The sequence below is a fragment of the Pinus tabuliformis genome, chromosome 5_2 (assembly GCF_031772625.1).
Source record: "Pinus tabuliformis cultivar Carrire ecotype Pingquan chromosome 5_2, CPIR1, whole genome shotgun sequence".
Taxonomy (NCBI): domain Eukaryota; kingdom Viridiplantae; phylum Streptophyta; class Pinopsida; order Pinales; family Pinaceae; genus Pinus; species Pinus tabuliformis.
The window spans coordinates 939078547-939103654 of record NC_142306.1 but is presented as its reverse complement, the minus strand read 5'-3'; the positions used below and the strand labels follow the sequence as shown (position 1 = coordinate 939103654).

The following is a 25108-nucleotide window of genomic DNA, read 5'->3' as shown; positions in this document are numbered from 1 at the left end:
GTCTTCCACCACGCTTCCGTTGCGCAAGACCGTGAGCACCATCACCTTCCATTCCTGTGCAGTTGACGAGGAGTCTTCAGAGACCTTGTGTGTTAGCAATGCACCTTCAGTCACAATGCCTCTCGCTCCAAGGCAGTAAGGTCTACGCAGTAACTCCTGCCATATGCTGGCCCATTACGTTTTTCTGTGGGAATATTGCCACAGTTCAACGCAGCTCCAATCAAAGGTCAAATATAAGAAAGCATTAAAAGAAAACGCTTGTGAAAATAAATATGGATGGTGAAGTAATTTTAGAGGAGGAGATCTATTTGTATCAAGCTCCGAGGACTGACGCAGATAGGGTAGTTGCCACCATATTCAACACCTCTATCGAGTCCCTGCCATCCATCCTTGCGTTGAAATCAGAGAAGAAGCGCGAGGGTAGTACCAAAGGTTTTGCGGCTCACCATAAACTTGGACTGCCAGTTGCGGTTACATTTTTCTACATCAAAAATGAAAATGAAGAGCACTAGTGTTCAATGTTCACACTAGGTCTCTTGACAGAGGGCGCAGACTTGACAAAGGGCACAGATTTGAAAAACGCATATGACAACGTTCACACACCAGCGTTCAGCGTTCACACCAGGTCTCTTGACAGAGGGCGCAGATTTTAAAAATGCATACAATATCAAAAACGTATATGACACTGCCTAGAGCAGGCTTCAGGCAACCAGGCAGAATATAGGCAGGAAACTGACACTAGGAGTTACACAAAAACTAATTTCGGGAGCTGGCTCTGATACCATGTCAGACCAGGCAGTAACTCCTCTAAACAATTCGTTGATTTCATTTAGGTTGGTGTTTATTATATACATGAGGGAGAGACTGTTCATTTCATCTCCCGGTGACTATTCATATTCTCTATTATTTATTTACATCAATTTTAGTTATTCACCCAATCCTAATGATTAGGTGTCAACAAGTTTTGCAAACTATTTCTCTTTGAAACATTTGCATGAAGCATTAGTTTAATTTGGGGATTTAACACAATTTGCACTTCATCTATGCATTTTAGTATAGAGAGGCCCCAAGCCTCATTAAAACTTACCTCCCACTTAAGTTGGTTGAATAGACTTTTAGGCACCCTCTACTTCTATTGACTCCTCATTGCGAAATTCAAATATTTGGGCAAGGATGAGGTCTGAGGACTAGAGTTCAATTGTAACTTTGCCATAGCACTAATCAAATAAAATGAACAAAGAACAACATTCTATCACATTTGCTTTGGTTTAAAGTCTGACATGCAGATCTCATTTCAAGAGGCACTTTGGATGCAAGCATTGTAATCTCTTTTAATTTTGCTACAAGTTTTCTTGTACTTGGAAATTGACTTATCTTTTGGTTTAATTGCTTAATGTCATGAATGGTTGATTTCACTTTCAAGTACTATTATTTTGGCTTGCAAACTTAATTGCATGTTGTCATCTTGGTCTAACATTTGAATTATTTTTGTATCCTTTTGAGCAAGATAGTTTCCATGCTTTGATTTGTAGACTTATTCATCTAGAAAGCATTTATAATATCTTGTGCTAACAATTTAGTGTTTCACTTTTCTAGGTTATTTTGGCTTTCCATTTAAAAGCATTTCACTTCATTTTAAGCAAAATAAAATTTCATTTCGTAAAGAGCAAATACTTGGAAGGCACTCATTGTTTATGTATTTCATGCTTATCTTATGATGGTTATTGCTCATATCAGTTTTTTTCTTATAAATCTTAAAGAGATAATCTATTTAACTCTAACAATTCTCCTAGAAACTCACATCCTTTTTAACCTAACTTTTCATTAGGGACCACCCCCTTAGCTAAGCTAGGAGATAGCTCAAACGAAGAGAGTCGGGATTAGTTTGTCAGCCCCTTCTTTGAGTTCCCTGCCACCAACCACACCTTGTGGGGTTGAAGGCTTTTTTCACTAACTTGTAGGTAGGTGTAGGCGGCAGGGTCAACATTTTTGGCGTCGTTGTCGGGGACAAGTCTTCTTGTAACTGGGAAATACGACTAACTTTTAGTTTATGCATGTTGGATTTTAGAGTTATATTCTTGTTCAAGTGGCAACTCCACTTATTTCATTTTCTGCCAGGATTTCTCCTTGAAGCTTGCTTCTTGCAAATTTCTTGCTAATCTTGGACAGGAGGCTCTCTCTAGTATCCATTTGCTCTTTCAGGGTCAAGTGAGCATGACATCATAAATGATTTGTTCGCCCCTTGTGATTTTAGTAACATTTCAGGCTATCTGAATTTCATTCCGGATGAAGCCATTGAGGCTATTGAAGAGTTGCTTAGTTTTCTAGGTAACAATGCCATCAGTACTGAAACTCACCTTAGGAATTTCCACCTTTGTGTGAGCAAATGGTGCCATGATATTAACCATGAGGACATTAAAATGAGGCTTTTCATCTTTTCATTAGATGGCGATGCTATGGATTGGTTCACAAACTTGCCTGCTAATAATTTTGATTCTCTAGAATCAATCATTGGCACTTTTGAAGAAAAATATGGGGATGAAAGGAATATCAAAGAGAAAACTAATGAGAATCATAAGGATCTCATCAAGGGGTTGACTCAAATGATTAAGGATATGCAACACAACCAAGTTCAACTCATTAAGACCATGGAGGAAAATCATGCACAAGCAATAAAAGCCATTGAAGTAATCATTCTAATCAAATGGCCAGTTTTCAAAATAGGTTGCTCACCATGGAAGAAAAACAAGTGCAAGTAATCAACACCATGAAAACAAATCATGCCAAGGAAATAAGTGTTATTAAGACTAATCAAGTCACTTTTCAGAATAGGTTGGATGAAATGGAAAGATTACAGGTACAAAAATTCCAACTTAGGTTAAATGACGAATGGGAAGAAAACAAAGACACAAATCATAAGCCTCCAGGTCCACTGAAGCAATCTTCGTCTCATTATGAGGAGGTCATTTACTCCATTGAAAAATGGCTAATTGATGGAGACTTGGATAGCAAGGAAACTAAGGGGAGTCGGGTTTATATTTATGAGATTGATCCATCACCCATGTCAAAGCAGAAGCAGAATGGACAAAGGCAAGTCAAAGAAGTCTTGGATACTTCGAATTTTCCATCTGAGCATCTTCAAGATTGGGCAGAAAGGTCTACTTTGATCACATCAACATCAACATCACAATCTGTTAAGAAGAAAAGAAAAAAGTGGAAAGGATTTGGTAAATCTGATGACCATATACAACATAGTGTTGGGACAGATCAAAGTCCTAAGATATTCAGAATTGGACAGGGCACATAAGAAAAACCACCCATGGATCTGCCCGAAAGTAAGCAGGTTCTCAACACAAACTTCATTGAGGACATCTGATGCCATGGGACATCTTTTTGTATCATATTTCTAACCTTATCCCTTGTCATTTTTGTTTAATTAGTTTTATTTCAAGAATAAATTGTCATTTATGCTCTTAGAATAAATTTTCATTTCTTCATTTCTGTACTTGATTTCATTTGATGATATTTTGAATGGATACTACTGATATATGTCTTTTGTCGGTTGATGCAGATTCCAGGTTCTTGCACACTATCACTTTGAATCTAGCATGCATGCCCATATGGAGCCAAATGTTGACCACTAAAGTGGCACTTGATGATTATATGAAGACTCCATGCCCAAGGATGATCCAGAGGACACTTGTACCATCAGATATGATCAATCGACAGAGTTTTTTAACTCTACTTCTATCTTCTCATCATTTTTCTTGTACCCAGATTCCACACCCTACAGGGAATTGTAATAAGTGATACTAGTAATGATGAATTTTTGAGTCTGTAACAACCCTAGGATGTTGGGACTCGATCAGCAAATGAGTACACCTTGGAGAGTTTTTTTATCTGGTTAATTATCCATTCTTTTTCAGAGGCAGATAATTTTCTGTGTTTTTTCACCACGTTTTACCCCAAATTCGGGGTGACGGTTTAAAGGTTGAGCCCCTAACACACGTTAGTGTCTAGAGTCAATGTATATTACCAAACTAAATCACACAAAAAAAATTGTGGAATTTGGTTAGGTCTAGATAGTCATTTTTTAATCTTTTAGATTTTCCGGACTGCAGAAATTGCTAATAAAATTGTATTTGTAATGTAATAAGTGATGTCTAGAGAAGTTGTATGGGGTATGAGTAATGAAATTTGCACCTCTCGCCCTCAACATTCTATTATGACACACTTTGATGGGTTAAAAATGTGTTTTGAACCCTTAAAACTCATTTTCCCTAGGTTAAGTGGGAAATCTGGCAATTAATTAAGCCAGAAATTAAATAAATGGAGAAAAATAAATATTCACATGTTAAATGTTGTGGAAATGAGGTGGAAAATTATGGGGGAGTTAAAGTGAAGTCCCAAGGTGATGTGGACTCCTAAAACCAAGGAAATGACGCATGCTCAAATAAAATCATATTTCTGGCATGAAAGTAGAAAGTTGCTACTTGGAAATTCAAATTTGCGAAGTTAATGCACATTTGGAAGGATTTGGGAGAATATTTGGTAGAGATTTTTGTGAGAAATTGTCCCCACGAGTTACCACTCATATACACTTTTCATTCTATCATAAAATTTGAATTTGGCACATAAGGAAAGAAGAAAATGATGCCCACTTGCCAGAATTCGATTTTTACACTTGGCATTGGAGCTCCATTTAACAAATTTGTGTTTCTCTTTGGGATTGTCACCTCATGCCACTTGTTTAATCACTTCTACGTTGGGATTAGCTCCAATGTCATTTGTCATTGTCATTCTTCATTGGGATTTGCTCCCAACTCTCTATATAATAGATTCATGGGCTCTCATATTGTATAATGTAATAAGCTATTGGGCTTGAGGGAACTCTGTCATTTTGTACTTGCATACTTTCTTAATATAATCAAGACTTTGGGGTTATCTAGCTGTTGTTCTCCTGGTGTTATGAGGTGGTGTCCTTTCATACTATTGCTATTGTGTTTAATTTCTTTTACATGTTGAATTAATATTAGTTTATGCTTGCCATCTTGCTTGGATTGATGTGTGCAAGCTATATTGCACATATAATTGATGTAGAGTAGTATTCTAGGGATAAGCTTGCCAATTCATTTTAGGAGGAATGTTTGGTTTATCTTATTCATTATATTGATCTAATCTTGTGCAAACTAATACGTGTTCAAGTGTGTAGGGAAGATCTTTTGTATTGTGTGTATGAATCCATCTGGAAGTGGGAGAAATCTCAATTAGATCAACTCACTCCTAGAGTCACAGTGATCTAAGACTCAGTCATTTTTCCGCTCTAAGTTTTCCATCCAACGAAAAGCAAAAGGGAGTTTTCTTAGTCTATAGCTACTTGATCATCCATTTAAAATTCGAAATACTTCTTTGGTTCTAGTTCTTTCAAAGTTATATCTCTTATTTGAGAGTCATTTCTAAAGCTAGGCAAGTATGGGGGTTCACTCCCATTACTTGAGCTAGTACTTTGTAAATTAAATTCTAAGTTTAGTTTTGGTTTCTTTTCCTAATTTCACATTGACAATTGATAAAAAAATTGTGTTTTGCAGCTCATAGGCTTGAGCATTGGGCAACAAGGAGCTTGAGGAGAAGCTTTGGAAAACTACTCACTCGTGTGTATGTAGGACCCCCTCACGCTATCCAAAGACTGATTTCTAGGGAGGCCATAAGCACTTGGGAGAGAGTTGCAAACTCATCTAGGCCGTGGGCCTTTTGAGCCTTGTGAATCTCTTTTGGAGAGTTTTTTCCATCTTCAAGTTTGTTGTTATATTTTTTTGGGAGAGAGTTTAGCTTTGTTAGAGTCCCATCTTTGTAAAGATCTCTCTCGTATTGTGGGCTGCCCTCTTAGAGGCATTTTTACCCGCTTTAAGCGCTAATAAAAGATAAAAAAAATTGTTGGAGGGAGCTTGGGATTTTTCCCATGGCATCCCCCTTCCTCATTTAGAGGAGGGATTCTTGTGGGTGGCCTAATCTTGTTTTTAGTTTTTTCTTAGCTTTCTAGCTTTTAAATTTCATATTGTGCATGCTTAAAATCAATACATTTCACTCCACATGCAAATTTTTACTAATCTTGTATTTAAATTCCCACATGCATACGCTCTCAAGTTTTGCAAACTATTTCTCTTTGAAGCATTAGTTTAATTTGGGGAATTAACACAATTTGCACTTCATCTAGGCATTTTAGTATAAGAAGGCCCCAATCCTCATTAAAACTTACCTCCAACTTAAGTTGGTTGAATAGACTTTTAGGGACCCTCTACCTCTATTGACTCCTCATTGCGAGATCCAAATATTTCGGCGAGGATGAGGTCTGAGGACTAGAGTTCAATTGTAACTTTGCCTTAGCAATAATCAATTAAAAGGAACCAAGAAAAACATTCAATCACATTTGCTTTGGTTTAAAGTCTCACATGCAGATCTTATTTCAAGAGGCACTTCAGATGCAAACATTGTAATCTTTTTTAATTTTGCAACAAGTTTTCTTGTACTTGGAAATTGACTCATCTTTTGGTTTAATTGCTTATTGTCGTGAATGGTTGATTTTACTCTCAAGTACTATTATTTTGGCTTGCAAACTTAATTGCATGTTGTCATCTTGGTCTAACATTTGAGTTATTTTTGTATCCTTTTAAGCAAGATAGTTTCCATGCTTTGATTTGTAGACTTATTCATCTTGAAAGCATTTATAATGTCTTGTGCTAACAATTTAGTGTTTCACTTTTCAGGGTTATTTTGGCTTTCCATTTGAAAGCATTTTACTTCATTTTAAGCAAAATATAATTTCATTTCTTAAAGAGCAAATACTTGGAAGGCACTCATTGTTTATGTATTTCATACTTATCTTATGATGGTTATTGCTCTTATCAGTTTTTTTCTTATAAATCTTAAAGAGATAATCTATTTAACTCTAACAATTCTCCTAGAAACTCACATCCTTTTTAATTTAATTTTTCATTAGGGGCCACCCCCCTTAGCTAACCTAGGAGATAGCTCAAACAGAGAGAGTCGGGATTAGTTTGTCAGCTCCCTCTGCATCCGTGCTGCTGCTAGTGCATCCTCCTAACACTGCATTTGCATTGCATCCCCCTCTCATCATGTTGCATCATGCTATTGCACTGTAACTCAGCTATTGAGAAGTAAGTAACTGATCCACCCAACTTCTGACATCCCTGTCAAGCTAGAAATACTCTCGATGCTGAAGCTCCCTATGTTGCTAACAAGTGCTCCCTTTACTAACCTCTGTGCTACTGCAACAACTCCCTGCATCTCTCACTGTTGCAAACCTCTTTGTGCCATATTGCACCGTTGCAACACTCCCGTGCCTCTTCCACTGTTGCAGCCTGCTAGCCTCGCGCTGCCCAGGGACTCCTGCACTGTAGCACTCTCTGTCATTCCTTCCGCATCTGGTTCTACCGACATCCGCTAGTCCTGCTACTCCTCTTCGGGGCTCCCATAGCAAGGTATAATCCAAGAGATTGTGTACCTCAAGGATCCTGCCCCTCATCGCCTGTAGTCTTCCGACTACAGCTCATTGTCTCCCCACATCTTCTCAAGTGGCACATGAGCACTCATGCCACAATCGTCATCCTTCTCGACTTCTTTCTCCACCCTAGCTGGCACTACATTCGAGTCAGAAGCCTCTCCCTTACTCTTCTTCCTTGGACACTGGTTCGCATAGTGACCCAGTTCCCCACAATGGAAGCACTTGACCTTGAAGAGGTCCTTTTTCTTTCTCTTCTCCTGATTTCCTGCAGATGCCAAAGCCACATCCTCTTCCTCCTCCTTCTTGATGCTGTTGATTTGGGGTAGCATCAGATGTGCTCTAGCCATAAAAATTGGTGGAGAGGCTAAAGCACATGTGATCTCCGAGATCTAGAAATGGTTTGGGCAGATTCTAACTAGTTTAGGAGATATTAAAATAATTAATATTTTTAATGGAGTTCTTAAATCTAAACTTAGGAAAAATAAAATATTAATAGGTATTAATATAAAACTGGGTTAGAAAGTTCCAAAAATCATAGATCAAGCCAAATCTAATCTTAGTCGTTCATTAGAGATTTAATCTCGGTCATTGAAGGACCAACAGGAAAAGTATAAGAAGAGGCTTGAGGGTCAGTTGGAGAACATACTAAGGGAGACCAATCAGTTCGATTTCTGGAGCGGGGTTAGCTTAGTGGTCTGGAGAGCAGCAAGAGGCAGCGGGTACGAAGGAGAGAGTCAGGAACAACATCTGAGGATTAGCACAGAGGTGAGAGAGGCAGACGCAGAGCCTCTCAGGCAGACACAGAGGCAGCAGGACTGTGCAGTCACTGGAGGGCCTGCATTGGTGACGCAGAGAGGCCCAGTGCTGACGCAGAGAGGAAGGAGCTGACGCAGAGGGTCTGGGAGCTACGTAGAGGCCAGAAAGCCTGACACTGTGACTAGCAGAAGTGTTGGGGATTTTTTCTTTGTTGGGTAAGCCAGTTTGGCACCCAGTTTTACTGACGAATTGTTGAATACTAAAATCCTCCTCTGTTGCACCGGTTTTTTCGCATTGGGTTTTTCCGGGGACAATTGTCCAAAATATCTGTGTTGATGTGTCTGATTCTTGTGCATGTATTTGTTTCTGTATTATGGTGTGATATCTGCAGTAGAATTTATTTTAATGTTTACTGAAGGGTTTTCGTAAATAACTTATTGGAAAATAAGTAGGTAAAATAAATCAGTGGCTGCAGTGATAGAATTTTCACATGGTATCAGAGCAAGTAATTAGAGACAGGAAGGGAAAATCAATTATGGGTCGAGACCATGATGCAGAGGCATCTACGTCAGGAGACTCGCACAAATTTTCAGAAAATTGCACAAGAGACAGTGATTTCGATTTCTCTATGTTGGTTTGCAGGCTGGAAGAAGAAGTGGCTTGTGTGACCAACTCTGCATCATCAGAGGTATGGTATATAGGCAGTGGAGCCTCTTGGCATATGACGGGAAACCGGGAATGTTTCTCAGATTATCAGGAGGAAAGGATGAATTTTCAGATCACCATGGGGAATAAGGCAAAGTGTACTCCAGTAAAGAAGGGTACCATAGTTTTTCAAACAAAAACGGGAGAGTGGTTCGATGCTACCAATGTGCTGCATGTACCAGGATTGGGGATGAACTTACTTTCCGTGTTGCAACCTCAAGGAAAAGGCTATGACGTTTTATTCATCAAGGAGAAACTATACGTCAAACACCCGAGCTGGAAAAAGAAAGTGGAGATCGGGATCAGAAGTAACAGGTTGTACAAACTACAACTAGAATCACCAATGGCACTAATAGGCAGTCATGGAGATAAGGATTTGAACGAACTATGGCACAGAAGAATGGGACATTTGCACCATGGGGCTCTAAGGATTCTCAGGAACACTGTAATAGGAGTATCAGATCTTAGTACAGAACGAGATGATGTATCCAGAGGATGTGCTATGGGAAAGTATGCCAAAGCAACATTTCCTAGAAGTAAAAACAGGGCCAAGAGTGTACTAGGATTGATACACTTAGATATCTTCGGACCTATGTCCACAAAATCTCTTAGTGGTGTCGAGAACTTCGTCACCTTCATTGATGACCACTCAAGGAAAACTTGGATTTATTTTCTTAAAACCAAGGACAATGTTTTATGTCAATTCAAAGAGTTCAAGGCTTTGGTGGAGAATCTGACTGGGAAGAAAATAAAAGTTTTACGCTCAAATAATGGTGGAGAGTATGTCGATAAGGACTTCACTGATTTTTGCACTAAGGAGGGAATCAAAAGAGAGTGGACAACTCCTTACAATCCAGAGCATAATGGAGTAGCAGAGAGGAAGAAAAGGACTATTGTAGAAGCAACTAGGGCCATGATGTATGATCAGGATATGCCAAAATTCCTGTAGGCAGAAGCATGCAACACAGCAATCTATGTTTAGAATAGAACTCCTTATCAGGCATTGGGTAAGATTACTCCAGAGAAATTTTTCACATGGAAGACGCCTGAAGTTAGTCATTTTAGGATATTTGGGATCTTAGCATATTATTGCATACTCGACGAAAAGAGGAAGTTGTATCAAACTACAGAGAACGGATATCTAGTGGGATATAGCCAGAACGCTAAGGCATACAGAATCTATCTTCCAGGGAGTGTGAAGGTAGTAGTTCGACGAGATGTGAAGTTCAGGGAGGACAGGGCTTTCAGAAAATCTCGAGAAATTCCTTCCGAGGAGTAGTCAAAAGAAGAGTCATTGGTCAAACCTCTTCAACCAATGGAAGTAGAGAATTCTTCCTCGGATCAGGAAGAATCACAGGAGGAGGAGGAGATAACAAAAGCACCTGTTGGCATAGAAAGAACGAGCAGGGAACTTCGTCAGATTCTGCGAGATGCAGAGGATTTCATCGATGCACCAAGGAACAATAAGAGGCAGTGAAAACAACCAGATAGATATCAGGCATTAGTAGCTCAAGGTGGGGAGCCTGCCAGTTTTCAGGAGGCTACTCAACATTAGGTTTGGTTGGCTGCGATGGTAGAGGAGTACAACTCCATAATAGTGAACGATGTTTGGGAGGTAGTGCCAAGGCCTCAAGACAGATCGGTGGTAGGTTCGAGATGCATCTACAAGATTAAATACGTTGTAGACGGCAGTTTGGAAAAATACAAAGCCAGGTTTGTGGCTAAGGGGTATGCTCAAAAGGAAGGAATTGACTACGAAGAGACCTTCGCCCCAGTAGCCAGGTATACATCTATTAGAACCGTGATATCTCTTGCAACACAGATGGGATGGGAGATTCATCAGATGGATGTCAAAACGACATTTTTGAACGAGGTAATAGAAGAAGAGGTATACATTGAACAACCAGAAGGTTTTGAGACACATGAGAAGAAGTCTCATGTATGTAGATTGAAGAAAGCCTTGTATGGGCTGAAACAGGCACCTAGAGCATGGTATGGTTGAATTGATGGCTACTTGCAGAAGATGAGATTTGTCAAGAGTAACGCAGATCCAAATCTCTATTATCTGGTTGTAGAGAATGAGCCTCTAATCCTAGTATTATATGTGGATGATCTCTTCCTTACAGGATCATCTAGGCTCATCGGGGACTGCAAGAAGAATCTAGCCACAGAATTTGACATGAAAGATTTGGGACAGATGCATTATTTCCTAGGGTTGGATGTTTGGCAGCAAAAGGGGGAGATTTTCATTGGACAAGGGAGATATGCTACAGAAATTCTGAAGAGATTCAGGATGGAGGATTGTAGACAATGGCTACTCCAATGATCACCAACTGGAAGAAAATTGATGCATCAGAAGACAAGGATGTTGATCCCAACTTATACAAGCAGCTCATAGGGTCCTTGATGTATCTGGTCAATACCAGGCCAGACATTTGTTACATTGTCAACACCCTCAATCAGTTCATGGTAGAGCCAAAAAGGGCACACTGGGCAGCAACCAAACATGTTCTCAGGTATATACAGGGAATAGCCAATTATGGACTCTTGTACACCAGGAGCAAGGATATCAGATTGAGTGGATTTACTAATGCAAATTGGGCTGGAAGTTCAGTGGATCGGAAAAGTACCTCTGGGTACTGTTTCAACATTAGATCAGGAATGACCTCCTGGTGCAGTAGGAAACAAAAATCAGTAGCTCTCAGATCAGCTAAGGCGTAATATATGGCTGCAAGCATAGCTTCGTGCGAGGTCATATGACTTAGAAAACTGCTTGTGAACCTATTCAGAAGAAAGATGGAGACGACCAGGATCATGTGTGATAATCGAAGTTGAATCAAGCTCTCTGAGAATCCAGTGTTTCACGATCAGTCAAAGCATATTGATATCCAGTGTCACTTTGTCAGAGACTGTGTCCAACGAGGAAATTTGCAATTGAGCTACACTCCTACAGGAGAACAGGTGGCAAACATCCTCACCAAGGCCCTTGGAAAAACAACGTTTGATTATTTCAGGGAAAAGATGGGGATAATAAAGAATCCATTTCAGTAGCAAAAATGGGGGTGATGTTGCAGTGCAGTAGCAGTCAGCAGTAGCACGATGCATCATGATGAGAAGAGGTTGCAATGCAGACGCAGTGTTGGGAAGGAGGACCAACAACAACACGAATACAGAGGGAGTTGTAGCGCAAATGCAGTGCTAGGAGAAAGGACCAGCAGCAGCATGGATGCAGAGGGAGATGCCATACGGATGCAGCAGTGGAAGAGGCAGAGCCATGGGTAGTAGTATAGGATGCAACAGTGCAGACGATGTTGGAGGGGGAGGCCGAGCATCAACACAGGTAACGGTGTCATACAGTCAGAGTGATGCTCAGTATGGAGTATTACTGGAGCACAGTTCTCGCTAAGAGGGAGTGTTGATTTGGGGTAACATCGGATGTGCTCTAGCCATAAAAATTGGTGGAGAGGCTAAAGCACACGAGATCTCCAAGACCTAGAAATGGTTTGGGAAAATTCTAACCAGCTTAGGAGATATTAAAATAATTAATATTTTTAATGGAGTTCCTAAGTCTAAACTTAGGAAAAATAAAATATTAATGGGTATTAATATAAAGCTGGGTTAGAAGGTTCCAAAAGTCATGGATCAAACCAAACCTAATCTAATTTGTTGATTAGAGATTTAATCTCGGTCGTTGAAGGACCAACAGGAAAAGTATAAGAAGAGGCTTGAGGGTGAGTTGGAGAACATACTGAGGGAGACTAGTCAGTTCGATTTTTGGAGCGAGGTTAGCTAAGAAATTCGAACTAGTGGTCTGGAGAGCAACAAGAGGCAGTGGGTACGAAGCAAAGGAGTCGGGAACAACACCAGAGGATTAGAGAAGAGGTGAGAGAGGCAGATGAAGAGGCAGCAAAACTGCACAGTCACCGGAGGGCCTGTGTGGGTGACGCAGAGAGGAAGGAGCTGACGCAGAGGGTCTGGGAGTTGCGCAGAGGCCGGCAAGCCTGACGCTAAGACTGGGATAAGTGCTGGGGAATTTTTCAATGTTGGGTAAGCCAGCTTGGCACCCAGTTGTACTGAAGAATTGTTGGATACTAAAATCCTCCTCTACTGCACCGGTTTTCCTGCATTGGGTTTTTCCAGGGACAATTGTCCAAAATATTTGTGTTGATGTGTCTGATTCTTGTGCACGTATTTGTTTTTGTATTATGGTGTGATATCTACAGCGGAATTTATTTTAATGTTTATTGAAGGGTTTTCGTAAATAACTTATTGGAAAATAAGTAGGTAAAATAAATCAGTTGCTGCAATGATAGAATTTTCACAGATCCTAACCCCTTTGCCGCTACTCCCCGCCTTGGTCAGTCGTCTAATCTCTTCTTGATGAAGAGCTGCCCATAGTTCTTCCCAATCCGGAAGGCTCGTCCTACCCAGTATGCTCTGGACAAATATCTCTAAATCCCGGAGACTGCATTAAGTGCAGTCCTTACCATCAATTCCTCATCCGGTGTGGCACCTATGGAAGTTAGCTGGTCATGGATCTCCTTCAACCAACCGAGGAAGACATCTATCTGCTCTCCCTTCTGCATCTGGTATGACCTTAGCTAATTCTCTAGGAGCATCTTCCTCTACACGAAAGTATGCTGGTACAATGTCTTCAAAGTGTCCCACATCTCCTTTGTTGTTTCCTTCTCGGCAATATGTGGTACCACATGATCCTTGACCCCATCAAGGATGATGCACTTTTCCTTAGCCATTGCCTCCTCGTACCTATCATTTGCTACCGGGTCAACTGGGATAGCCATCGTTCTCAAGGCGAAGCCCTTGATGCGATGTCTGTCTAGAATGGACAAGATCCTGGCCTTCCAGACCACAAAGTTGGACGCTCCATCCAACCTATCCTGATCTCTCAGCCCATTCACGGCCATCTCTCTGCTCTTCTCTGTCGACTCCTTTGAGTCTCTCTACTTCCCGCCTGGAAGTTCTTAGTTCGACTCCTGCTAAGTCTCTCTACTTCATGTTTGGAAGTTATCGGTTCGACTCCTCTGAGTCTCTCTACTTCCTGCCTAGAAGTTCTCTTCTAGACTCCCTCTAAGTCCTGATTTCCCTCCCGGAAATCCTTTTTCCAACGTCAAGTTGCCCCACTCCGATCGTCTGTGCAACTGGAACACTGATTCGGATTCCTTAGCTAGAAATCCGCCTCGTCCGCAACTCCCTCCACCTTGGTCTTGCCCTATCAGGTACTGTTCTGACAACAGTACCCCACCAGCTTCGCTCCGCCAAACTACCCACAGCCTCCTATGCCCTAGCAAGTGAAGGATTGAGCCTCTTGGCTCTGCGCAATCCCGACAGCGGCAAAACAACTCCCTCGGCCAACTGCATTAGCCCACCTGGCCTCTGCGTGAGCATGTTTCTGCCCTCCTCAGCCTCTGCGTTACCTTTCTCTGGCCCAAACTGATGACGCAGTCCCTCTACGTCACTCCTTCCTCTGTCGCTTTCTGCAAGGATCAACTCTGTCACTCGGGATAGCTGCATTTACTGCAAATGCTCTGCTAAGTTGATGCATTCAGTTTCCCTGTGATCTGCAACCACCCTCTAATACCATGTTGAATTTTCTAAGTCTATCTGTTAGAAAATTAACCTGTATTCTGCTAGTTTATTTCTTCTACTTGTTTAAATGCGAACAAGTTATGTAATACATTTAAATACCAAAATAGACACAATATTGTCACAACATCTACAGATCATCAACTGAAAGAAAACAAGCACACAAGTGACACCCTTATTTTTGGACAAATGTCCCCGGAAAAACCCAATGCGGGAAAACGGGTGCAGCTATTCAGAGGGTCATATTATTATGCAGTCTCTCTGAGTACAACTAGGTGCCTAACCAGCTCGCCCAACAGAGAAAAATACACGGCAGCAATACCTCTATATTCGGAAACAGGTATTCAAAAAACCTATCCCACGAAACCCTCTACGGCACAACTGAAGCTCAGCGCTGGCCCGTCTGGCCTTTGCGTCAGCCTTCTACTGACCTACGTCAAACCCAGGACCCTCTGCGTCAGCCCTCTGAAGCACTGCGTAGCATCTGGGACCCTTCGTGTCACTCCAGCAGCCTCTATGTGGATGACGCAGTCCCTCTGGCCCTCTGCGTTGTCTCTGCTGGGATCTGTGTAATCTGGACTAGCTGTTGCTCTCACTCTCTCTGCTTCTGCGCTGGTCTCCCAGTATTGTCTCTGCCTCTCTACCTCTCTGCCTCGTACTCAGTGCCCCTCGTTGTTGATCATTGATTCAACTTTGCTTAGCAACCCCGCTCTAGCAAAATGAATGATTGATCATTGGTGTGTTCTCCAACTGACGATCAAGCCTCTTCTTATACTTTTCTCGTTGGTCCTTCAATGGCTGAGATTAAATCTCCAATCAACGGCTAAGATTAGATTTGGCTTGATCCATGACTTTTGAAACCTTCTAACCCAATTTTATATTAATACCCATTAATATTTTATTTTTCCTAAGTTTAGACTTAGGAACTCCATTAAAAATATTAATTATTTTAATATCTCCCAAACCGAGTACAATCTGTCCAAACCATTTTTGGGTCCTGGAGGTCTCATGTGCTTTAGCCTCTCCACCAATTTTCATGGCTAGAGCACATCTGATGCTACCCCAAATCAACAACAGCAGAGGATCAGGACAAATTAGCAGCAGAGGTAGCTTCAGCATCACGAGGTATCCAAAGTAACCAGTATGTCAGTGGTTGGGTGGCTTTTCAGTGGCTTACTTTTCAACAACTGAGTTGCAGTGCAACAGTTAGCAGTGGCAGTGCTATGGGCAGTATGATGCAACATTTTGAGAGGGAGCTGTAGTACAGATGTAGCAGTGGCAGTGGCAGTGTCATGAGCAGCAGTATAGGGTGCAGCAGTGCAATAGATGAAGGGCAGCAGGCCAAGCATCAGCAGCACAGAGGACCGATGTCGTGGATTAGTGTGATGCTTCTATTGGAAGTATTGCTAGAGCACATTCCTCGCTAAGAGGGAGTGTTGATTTTGGGGTAGCATTGGATGTGCTCTAGCTATGAAATTTTGTGGAGGGGCTAGAATACATAAGATCTCCAAGACCCAGAAATCATTTGGATAATTCCACCCGGATTGTGAGTTATTAAAATAATTAATATTTTTAATGGGGTTCCTATGTCTAAACTTAGGAAAATGAAAATATTAATGGGTATTAATAAAAATATTGGTGAGAATCTTCTAAGAGGCGAGGATCAAGTCTATTTTAATCTTAGCCATTGATTAGGGACTTAATCTCGGTCGTTGATTCATCAACAGGAAAAGTATAAGAGGAGGCTTGAGGATCACTTGGAGATACACCGAGTGATCAAATCAGTTTGATTTTTCTGGGGCGTGGTTTGCTGAGAAAATCGAATTAGTGATCTAAGTTGTAGTGAGGGGCAGAAGTAGAGATTTGGATCGGAAAGGAGTTTCGAGCCAAAGAGTAGAGAGGCAGAGCAGAGGCCTATGCAACCCAGGAAGGGGCTCACGCAGAGGTGACACAGGCCAAGAGGGTTTCTTGAGTGGCAGTGCAAGATATTTGTCGAAAGTTCGAGATTTTGCCGGAGAAGTTAGATTCCGAGTCGGGAGGGTTGAACAGAAGTCTTCCTCCAGCAAATCGATCTAGCAGAAGGAGTGACGCAATCTCCCAGAGGCAAGACATTGTCCCAAGCAGAGATTGCGCTGGGATTTTTGTAGTGCTTGCTAGAGTCAGGCCACTCAGTGGATCAGTTGTGACTTGGGGAACGAGGTAAACCCTCGTATGTATTTATTGCTGCCGAGATTTCTCTGAAAGGTTAGCCGGTGTGAGGGACAGCCTATTGTACTCAGATTCTGCTTGCTTAATAATACAAACCCTCTATCTGTTGTACTGATTTTCCCGCATTGGGTTTTTCCTGGGATGTGTTGTCCAAAAATAACGGTGTCCCTTGTGTGTTTGTCTCATATTTGTTTCAGTTTATGATATATATGTCAGTGTAGTCTACAATAGTGTTTTTCATCACTATTTATAAATTAAATAACTTGTTGAATGTAATAACAAGTAGGAGATGATAAACCAGTGATTTCCGTAGAATTTCTGATGTGTAGATTCAGAAATTTTCACATGATGTTTGCGAGGTAGTGCCCAGGCCAGAAGACAGATCAGTTGTAGGTTCGAGGTGGATCTATAAGATCAAATATGCGGCAGACGACAGTGTGGAAAAGTACAAGGCTAGGTTCGTGGCAAAGGGGTATGCACAAAAGGAAGGGATAGATTATGAGGAAACCTTCGCCCCAGTTGCTAGATACACTTCTATCCAGTCAGTTATATCTCTAGCAGCTCAGATGGGATGGCAGATTCACCAGATGGACATCAAGACAACCTTCTTGAACGGAGTGATAGAGGAGGAAGTGTACATAGAACAGCCAGAGGGCTTTGAGACTCAAGAGAGGCGCACACATGTGTGCAAATTGAAGAAGGCTCTATACGGGCTCAAGCAGGCTCCCAAGGCATGGTATGGTAGAATTGACACCTACTTGCAGCAGATGGGGTTCATCAAGAGTGACGCAAATCCCAACCTTTACTATTTGATGGTAGAGGATGAGCCCCTCATTCTAGTTTTGTATGTGGATGATCTATTCTTGACAGGATCATTAGGGCTCATAGAGGATTGCAAGAGGAACCTGGAAGCAGAATTTGACATGAAGGATTTGGGGTTGATCCATTGTTTCCTAGGATTGGAAGTGTGGCAGAAGGATGGGGAGATCTTTATTGGGCAAGGAAGATATGCTACAGATATTTTGAAGAGGTTTAGAATGCAGGATTGCAGACCCATGTCTACACCCATTATTACCATCTGGAAGAATATAGATGCATCAGATGGAAAGGATGTCGACCCCACCTTGTATAGACAGCGCTTTGTGTCTCTGATGTATTTGGTCAACGCTAGCCTAGATATTTGCTTCGCAGTAAATACCCTTAGTCAATTCATGGTGGAACCAAAAAGGGTACACTGGGCAACAATGAGGCATATTCTGTTGTACGCACGGTCAAGTATGGGTTGTAATATACTCGAGACGATGACGTCAAACTTTGTGGGTAAACAGATGCAGATTGGGCAGGGAATTCAGTGGACACGAAAACTACCTTCCGTTACTGCTTCAGTGTTGGATTGGGGATGGTTTTTTGGTGTAGCAGGAAGCAAAAGTCAGTAGCACTGAGCTCTGCAGAAGCAAAGTATATGGTGGCTAGCACAACTAGATGCGAAGCTATATGGATTCAAAAGCTGCTAGTAAGTTTGTTCAAGCAGAGGATGGAGGCGACTAGTGTCTATTGTGATAATCAGAGTTGCATAAGGCTCTCTGAGAATCCAGTGTTCATGACAGGTCGAAGCACAATGATATTTGGTGTCACTTCATCAGAGATAGTGTATAGTGAGGAGCAACCCAGTTACAGTATGTTCCCACAGAAGAGCAGGTTGCAGATATACTAACAAAAGCTCTAGGGAGAGCGAAGTTCGTCTATTTCAGAGAACAGATGGGTATGGTGGAGAACTCGTTTCAGTAGCAAGGACAGGATATTTTGGATGTTGCAGATATTTCATTTGCAACTGCAACAGATGAGAGGGAGATGCAGTGCAGATGCAGTGTTGGCAGCAGTTTGGCAGGCTTAGCAGCAGCACAGATGTAACGTATAACAGAGTTGCGCAGTGCGGTAGTAGTTGGTGGACAACAACAACCAAACATCAGTAGCGTAACAGGAGATGATGCAGAGACAGAGTGTTGCTACAGGAAGTAGCAACGCTAGAACACATTCCTCGCTAAGAGGGAGTGTTAGTTTTTGTGGCATCAGATGTGTTCTAACCACAAAATTTTGTGGAGGAGCTAGAATACATTGGATCTCCAAAACCGAGAAATAGTTTCTGGAAATTCTACCTAGAAGTGTCTCAAATTTCAATTAGATTATTAACCAATTTTTAAATATTTCCTAAGTCCAAACTTAGAGAATATGGTTAATTAATCAATATTAATTGAGATAAGGCATGAACCATCATCAGGAAACTCCCACGGATCGACCCAGAAATGATCCTATCCATTGATTAAGTTTTAATCTTGGTTGTTGATGTTCCAATAGTGGATTATAAAAGAAAGTCGATGTGGTGATGGGGATCATCTAGTGCAGATACTCAGTTGCCCACGTTGTTCGATTTTCTTAGTAGTAGCAGCTTAGCAGAGAAGATAGAGCCAGAGGGTGAGTAGCAGGTGGAAGAAGAGAGCAGCAGCATTCTGGGAGAAAGTTTTCAGTTCCCGAAAGAGTTGAAGGAAGGAAGGCTGAAATCTTCAGAGGGCCAGCGTAGGGACTGTGCAGAGGCTGACACAGGTATTTCAATGCAGAGGTTGGGGAAGTTATTTCAAAGGCAAAAAAAAGCTGTGGGGTGAGAAAATTTTCACAATATTTTTGTTTGTGTTTTCCTCAGATTAGATTGTCAGCTAGGCATCTAAATTATTGTACTCAGAATTGCTGTTGAACATTAATAATAAAACCCTCATCTATTGCACCAGTTTTTCCAAGATGGGTTTTTCCGGGGACAATTGTCCAAAAAATTAAAATAACTATCAAATTGTGTGTGCTAGAATTTCTTAGTTTCCAGTATTTTATTTTTCGCAATATTTTTATGGTGAAAATTGCAGTTGTGATTTTATTCATTATTTGTCGTAGTAAATAAACTACAAAATTAATTTCCGAGTTAGAAGAATAATCTATAGTAGCTGCAATAGATAGAATTTCACACTAATGAGGTCCACAGTTGCCACAATGAAAAATAGGACCCTCAAAAGAAGTGGACAAGGAGTTGGCCCCTCGTAATAACCTGTGGTGCTCCAAATAACATGTGGGGGCACACAAGTGTCCTCAAGGGTCTCCAAACAAATCGAAGATGCATGTAGATCACCTGCAAGGGCTAGGATGATTGTGTAGGTGATGCCACATCATCGTGCAAGTCCTAGATCATCTGCCAAGTGTATGGTGTAGATCTGGGGCCATCTAGGCATGATGGATCAAGTGCATCCTCCTCGTCCAATAAATGAACCACGAGCAATATCTAAATGGTTGTGGGGATCCATGGAGTGCAATCTGTTGCTGTGGAGGCCCATGGCTCTCAACGCTCACCCTACATGTACCAATGCGTCCCCTAGCCTTCCAGTGCAACAAGTCATTAGAGAAATCGGGAAAATGAGCTTACCTAATCATGGACCACAGGTGGGGACTTCATAATGGCATGCCCTTCCATAATGGGCTTCGAGATGTGCCAATGCCTCCTAAACTCCAAATGGGGTTAACCAAGCACCCTATTAGGTGGTTTCTACTTCTAAAGGGGACAACATTCAAGGTACGGTCTTAGAAAAGGTGGTGGCATGTGACAGATATGGTGAATGAAGTAGGGGATGAGAAGGGGTAGCCCTCGGTCACATGTTGGGGTACAAGGATAGCTAATAAGAGGGAAGCCCACACTTGGGTTTATAATGTGTAGGAGGGAGCGATCGTGGTACATGAGGTGCCTCGACTTTGATTTTTCCACCCTTCTTTATAAGCCTTTTTTCTTTTTATGATTTTCTTTGAATACCTGCTCAGGGCTCAAGGGGTTAGAGCATGATGTGTAAGATATAACAGTGGAATCCCCCTTTTTAAGGTGGGGCGGTTCATCGCCCACCAGGGGTTGAGGATAACCATGGGATCCTATATGATGAATAAGGTTCATAGAACCTGTAGGAACCAGGGTGATGGCCATGATGAAGGAGTAGAGCTCATGTATTGTCTTTTGCCCACATGCTAAAATGTTTTTGTCTCGGCCATCTTTTGCATTTTGTGATATTTTTCCTGTTGAATATGGCCATATATGCTTTTAACTTTCTTTTCAGCTGCATGAACCTCTGGGCTTCATTCCAAGCATGATCCAAGGTGTGGGCAAGGGGAAGGGGCAAGCTAACCCTATGTGGACCCAGGTGGGAAAAATGATGGATGGCACAGTAATGGATGGAAAGAGGGTAATATAAGTGCATAAGGGAGCAGGACCACGCAACCAAAATCAGGGTTTCCCATGAAATACCATCCCTAGAAGCAAATAGTCAATAAAAGAGATCCCACGGGACTAGAATCTAAGGTTAATTCCTAAAAGGGGTCTAGGGGACAGAAGCACAGACCTAGCCCATTCTTTCTGTTGAATCCCCCCATTAATCCATGCCCAGAAGTGTCCATGATAAGAGAACTACAATACTCAATTTCCAAATGACAAGGCATACCTTTATATTCGAGAGGCCCACCTTCAAACATACGATCATGGCGGATGGGCAAGGGACCGCATGGCTGGGTCAGGGGGCGGAGAAGATGTCACAATGATCTAGGTGGTGGCTGCAAGCAATGTTTTAAAACTCCAACTCCAGTTCGGAAATGGCCGAGGGTTGGCTCCAACTCTGTATTGACTCGGCCAGTTTGATTTCAATGACTCGGTCATTGTAGAAATACGTTAAATATTTATTTTTTTATAATAAAAAAACATAATTTTAAAGATTTTCATTCATGTTTCCAAACACAAAGCTTTAGAATATAGGGAGAAGACAACATATGATCAAAGTAGGCTCATGAATATATCCATTATATCAAAATGGCACCCAGTGCACTATCCAATACAAAGTTCATACTTAGCCACCAATGCCAGGATTATTTTTTGCCTCAGCCTAAGGACAATTAGTAGACTACAACAACAATAATACCAATTCTCTGCAACCAATCATAGCTTCCCAAATGATAAGCCAATGAACTAATCAATAGATGTCTCCAAATTTGTGCTTTTGCTACAGGAAAGCCTATCTCATGCTTCTACCTAGATTGTTGGAGATGATTTCAAGAAATCCGCCCGTAATGAAGTCTCAAAACCCTTGATTTAATTCTGGTCTAGCCCGAGAACAATCAGAGGTAAATATGTATCTATTAGTCCATTGCCAGAACGTTTTCCTTTTTAAAAACATTGTATGGCTCAATGCATTGTTTCAATTTTCTAATTCATGCCACTAGGATAACCATACTTCGGCCTTGTAAATTTCATAACTTTCTCACGGTGATAGATTACTTTAGGGCTATAAATATGCAATAAACAAAAACCCAACCATTGATATGTAGGAGGCAGAACAACTTTTGACAAATGTGTTTTAGGATCTTTTTCAAAGAGCCGAGTCGGTTGGGTTGTTACCGAGTCGGCTGAGTTGTTACCGAGTTGGCCGAGTTGATGACTAGCTCGGCTGTCTCGGTAACAACCTGGCCAGCCGTTCCGTTTCAGCCACCGAGCTGACCCGGCCAGGGATTGGCTTGATCTAGATCGGCTGAGTCGGAGTCAGCTCGGCCTTTTTTTAAAACACTGGTTGTAAGGGGCTGCTGGATGCTGACTGAGGACCATCTTGGAGAAAATATTTCTCCTAGGGATATCACCCACATAGTGGTGGGTCACAATAACCTTGTACCTTCAACCCTAGAATATTTATTATAGGTGATCATAATCATACTAGGACTCCTCTATTCTATGAAAGTCCATAAAGCACAGGGGACCTTAGCTGTGGCGACAGTGGGCCATTGTCCTATTGTTAGAACTTAGTCTAGCTCTTAGTCTTGTAGGGTTTCCCTCTTCAAAGCCTGCTAGATTTTGTGGTAATACACCAAATGATAGTCAGGTCCTTCAATGAAGTGCACCCATACAGGCTCCTCACAACAAATACAAAATTAGCCAAGTAATAATATGAAGCCATGAATAATTAAAGGGCAATGAGGTATGAAACCATAAATGAAGTGGACAAAAGTAGGAATCCTTCTTCATAGAATGAACAACCAATAGTACATCATTTTCAATTGTTATTTCATCAAAAGATCAAGAGGGCCTAAACGTGTCACACTTAACCTTCAACCTTAGCTAGGGAAACTGTCAAAATAGAGTGAACAATGCTAACCAACATTACAACATGAAATATCCTTCAATAAACAAATTGTCTTCTTATTGTAACAAACTTACCCTTCATCAAAGATTATACCAGCAAATTTGCACAAGAAATTTCCAGCCATCAAATCAACCCAAGAAAAATGAAAGGAAGATGAAAACCTCACATTGAAATGCCCCTTAACTTCTTCCTCCCAATCAAATAAGCTTAGAAGGGATCACCCACACTTCCAGCCATGCCTCTAGCAAATGAATCTCTCCTCATTTTATAGGATTCCATCCTCCCAAATTAGGGTTTAGATAGGGAAATGATAGTTCACTTCATGAAAATGTCCTTCTACCTCATGTGTACCTCTCTAGGGCTTACTTAGGGTTTGGCAAGTCTTCAAATAACACTTGGGAGCTTCTAAAGTTACGATGCACCTCCCAAATCTCTCTATCTATAGGCTTCCATCCTCCCAAATTAGGGTTTAATGGAGAAAAGGATAGTTTATTTCATGAAACGGGTCCTCCCACCTTGGGCATACCTCCATTGGGAATTTGTAGGGTTTGACAAGTCTTCAAATGCCACTTGGAAGCTTCTAAAGCTAGGGCACACCTTCCAAATCTTTCAAGTCCTAGAGCACCCTCTCTCTTCTCCGCAACAATGCTCCTCATTAAATGGTCTAATTCTTCATTGAGATGGCACTTATAGTCCTTTTTTAAATTGGGATAGGGATGACCTCTTCATAACTTAAATCTATGTTTATAAATCACTTTTTTTTTTCACTTGGAGGCCTTCCTACCAAGAGAAACCTCATCATCAGTAAATGCAATGGACACATTTATTCTTCCAACTGTGCATGGCCCCCTTTTTGCTTAGGTGCTGCTTCTTAAAGGCCATTCATTGCCTTTTCTTGTATCCATAATGCTAATGAAGTGGCCTTTGACTATGGAAATGCCTTCAATTGCCACATGACATCAATCTAAGGAAGGGTGTTCTTCCTTTAGTCTCCTCCTATGCCATATGTCATTCTGTGGATCTCCTCCATTGTGGGATATTTTGCTCCTCTTATGTTTGAGTGTGTAGAACAGGTCCATAATGCCACATTGCAACTCCTCATGTGAAGGGTGTGCCTCCAAACATGTAGAAAAGGTCGAACAATGTGTCCTTACCCCAACAAGGTGAAATATTCCTCCAGACAATCTCCATTAATCTGTAACTGCTGCTGCAGTCCAAGTGTCTTCTTCTGTGCTTCGTGAGAAAGGAAAGCCTCTGAATAATGTGAAATGACCCCAACATTTCCAGGGGTAACACTATTTATAACTTTTATGCTTTTGTGGCAATGTTAATTTACGACTTTTTCTTGTCATCATATATCTATATACATATATATATATATATATATATTGATGCATCCATCATAGATAGGATCTGAATTTTGCAAGAGGGGATCTATGCTATATATATATATTGATTGATATTGACGCATCCATCATAGATAGGATCTGAATATTGCAAGAGGGGATCTATGCTAGAAAAAATCATTGCATCTTTATGGATCCTTGTGATAGAATTTACATAGATTAGATTGTAATTTCTCCCAATAAAAAAAAGGACACATTTCCTGCACTTGTGGCCAAACTAGAAATTGCATATTTCTTTATCAAAAAAAAAAATGTAAATATAGTACTGGGACTGTACACTTAGAGAACCTTCATCCAGACTCAGTCAGCAGAAAGTAGACCCTTATTATCCAACGGACAGAAAAAATCTATACAGCAAACTCGAAATGGAAAAAATGAAATAAATGGCATCTTACCAATTGGAGAAATGTTTAGGCGTGCAAATGTTTCCTGCTCTGGCTCTTTCCTCAGGATATTTGCAGCCACTGGATCTGCAGCATGTATGCCATGGAGATCTCCAGATATGCTGTGGGACTTTATTATACCATTTGTGGCCTTTTGGGTTTTTTCTCCATTCGCACACATAAGATCAGGAGTTGAGGAAGCCAATGCTTTCAGGTCTTCCTGGAAACACCAAACACAAATTTCTGATAATTTAGTGCACTGGAGAATGTGGCACCATTTACACAAAAAGGGAGGGAGAGACAGAGAGAGAATTATTTACA

The 25108-nt window shown here is 41.2% G+C and overlaps 1 protein-coding gene across 3 annotated transcripts in view; it reads right to left on the bottom strand.

The window, feature by feature from the left end:
* The window catches only part of LOC149162357 (putative AMP deaminase), a 307854-nt gene that overhangs the window by 208532 nt on the left and 74214 nt on the right, over positions 1 to 25108 (bottom strand). For all 3 annotated transcript variants that reach the window (XM_089437233.1, XM_089437234.1, XM_089437232.1), the window contains exon 3: positions 24800 to 25007. In XM_089437233.1, coding sequence (XP_089293359.1) covers positions 24800 to 25007 — 208 coding nt within the window. The remainder of the gene's footprint in view (positions 1 to 24799; positions 25008 to 25108) is intronic.